Raw genomic sequence first — 2,015 nt, 5'->3', positions numbered from 1 at the left:
CGGGAGGAACCGCAGTCCTGCGGCTCAGCGGGGACTCCGCACTGGCTCAGCCTAGGACAGGACTGAGCAGGCTCACGAACTCCACCCCCTGGAGAGGGCTGGCCTGGCTTTCAGCGCTGGGCTGGGACCAGGCTGGGAAGCCCAGCGGCTGCCTTTTCATAGCGATGGCTCCACGACTGGCAGCAAGAGAAATGTGATCGGCCTCCCAGGTTGGACGTATTAAGCACAGGGCAAAGAAGTGAATCATTGGAAACCTCCCTGGCGTTGGCTTGGCTTTTCTTGCGAATTCTCTCTGTCCGGGGCCAAGTGTTCTCTGCCTGGGCAGAGGCGGCTCTAAGCCTTTCTCCCCTCCTCCACTCACTCCCCTGCCCAACTGTGAAGTCAGCTCCACTCTGGGTAGGCCTGGAATGCTTGGTGGCGTCTTGGTGGAACCTTCCCAAGTCAGACCGCTCTCTGTTTCTCATGGAATTCGTCGTCTTCACACCTCCCAGTGGTTCACACACGGCCTCCGGTCAGCACCACGGCTGGCTGAGGGGGTGCCCGCCGGGGGCAGCACAGTGGCCACCCTCTGCCTACAACCACAGTGCTGGGGCCTCACTGTGTGGGGCGCTCGGTGTGTGTGTGAAAAGTTGAGGGGTGTTACTGGGTTCGCATCCTGGGGCCTCCATGAGCACACCTTGCTGCCCTGCCTGAAGTCTCTGATCTGGACCCTCAAGCATGGCTCCTCTTGAAGCCAGCCTTCCCTATCGCCGTCCCCTCGCCCTTCCCCCCGTGGCCGACCCTCACCTTGGGCCTTTCCACTTCCTCCTCGGGCAGACAGCTGCCCTCGAAGCAGAGGTGCCCAGGTCCACAAGGCGTGCCGTCTGCCCAGGGCAGGCTGCCATTCTTTGTGTGGCACAGGGGCTCAGCGCCATCGCCGTGACACCAAAGCTGGGCACAGATGTCCCGCGTGGAGGTGTTGGGGCAGTGGCGGAAGCCCGGCCCGAAGATCTGCTTGCACTGCTGGTCCAGCTCGTACAGGGCCCAGCGGCCCGGGAGGTCTGTGGGGAGGGGCAGGGCCGAGGAGGGCGCATCCAGGAGGCAGTCCCCTGGGGAGGGCGAGCAGAGGATCGGAGCAGGCCAGGGCACCCTCCCCAGCCACGCACGGCCTCTAAGCTGCACTTGCCTTCCTCCAGGCTGGCCAAAAGCATAGGCAACAGTTTCTGGCCCTCAACTCAGGAGCCGTTAATGCTCTGGCTTCTACGCCATGCTTACCTAATCAGCAAAGATTTCCAGGTGACTCTTGCTGTCCAGAGCACCCAGGCTATACACCCCTAATAATCCATGTGCAGCTGGCGAAGCCGGTGAGCCGTCGGGGCAAGCCACATCACAGTACGAGTGGGTGTAAGTGTGTTTGCGAGAGGGTGTGTGTGCTCGCCAGAAAGGGAGACCACGGAGCATGGTCACACCACACTTCCTCCTGCTCCAACTTGCCCCCCTTTCGGGATTTGGGGCACACACCTACAGGAGCTTGGCGTGTTTCTCAAGCCCCAGGAGTCTAAGCTTGCAGTTGCCTGTGGGATCCTACTGCCTAATCTACCGGGCCGTAGAGCTGGCCCTGAGCATGCTCATAAAACGGCACACAAGCGGAGCCGCGGGGCTCGGGCAGCCTGTTGTGTTGGCACCTCATGTCCCGTCTCCCCGAGTTTGGGGAACCAGGACTACAGGGCTTCGTTGCTTTACTCGACCATTCAGACTGCTCTGGCCACGGCCTTCCTCACCCCCTCCTGGTCTTAACACGCACTCGGTCTCCTGGCCATCCGGGGCTGGCTGTGACCACCACTCAGCCTGGAGTGTTCTCCTCCCTCCTGCACTACAGACTGTCTCCCTCACCTCCTCAGCCGACATTCTCAGACTAACCCACCTGCTCTGTGCCCCGCAGATCTAAGTTAGCCTAGAACCTGGACAGCCCTGAGCTCAGGCAAGGCAGGGCAGGGCAGGGCAGGGCAGGGCAGGGCAGGGCAGGGCAGGCTAGG

At 61.9% G+C, this 2,015-nt stretch overlaps 1 protein-coding gene across 1 annotated transcript in view; it reads right to left on the bottom strand.

Moving 5' to 3' along the window:
• ADAMTS8 (ADAM metallopeptidase with thrombospondin type 1 motif 8) overlaps window positions 1–2,015 on the bottom strand; it is a 32,211-nt gene that overhangs the window by 8,393 nt on the left and 21,803 nt on the right. Inside the window, exon 9 of the mRNA XM_006150649.2 lies at window positions 787–1,088. Coding sequence (XP_006150711.1) covers window positions 787–1,088 — 302 coding nt within the window. The remainder of the gene's footprint in view (window positions 1–786; window positions 1,089–2,015) is intronic.

This window comes from Tupaia chinensis, unplaced genomic scaffold (assembly GCF_000334495.1).
Source record: "Tupaia chinensis unplaced genomic scaffold, TupChi_1.0 Scaffold000292_1, whole genome shotgun sequence".
Taxonomy (NCBI): domain Eukaryota; kingdom Metazoa; phylum Chordata; class Mammalia; order Scandentia; family Tupaiidae; genus Tupaia; species Tupaia belangeri.
This window is presented reverse-complemented; position numbering and strand designations above follow the sequence as displayed.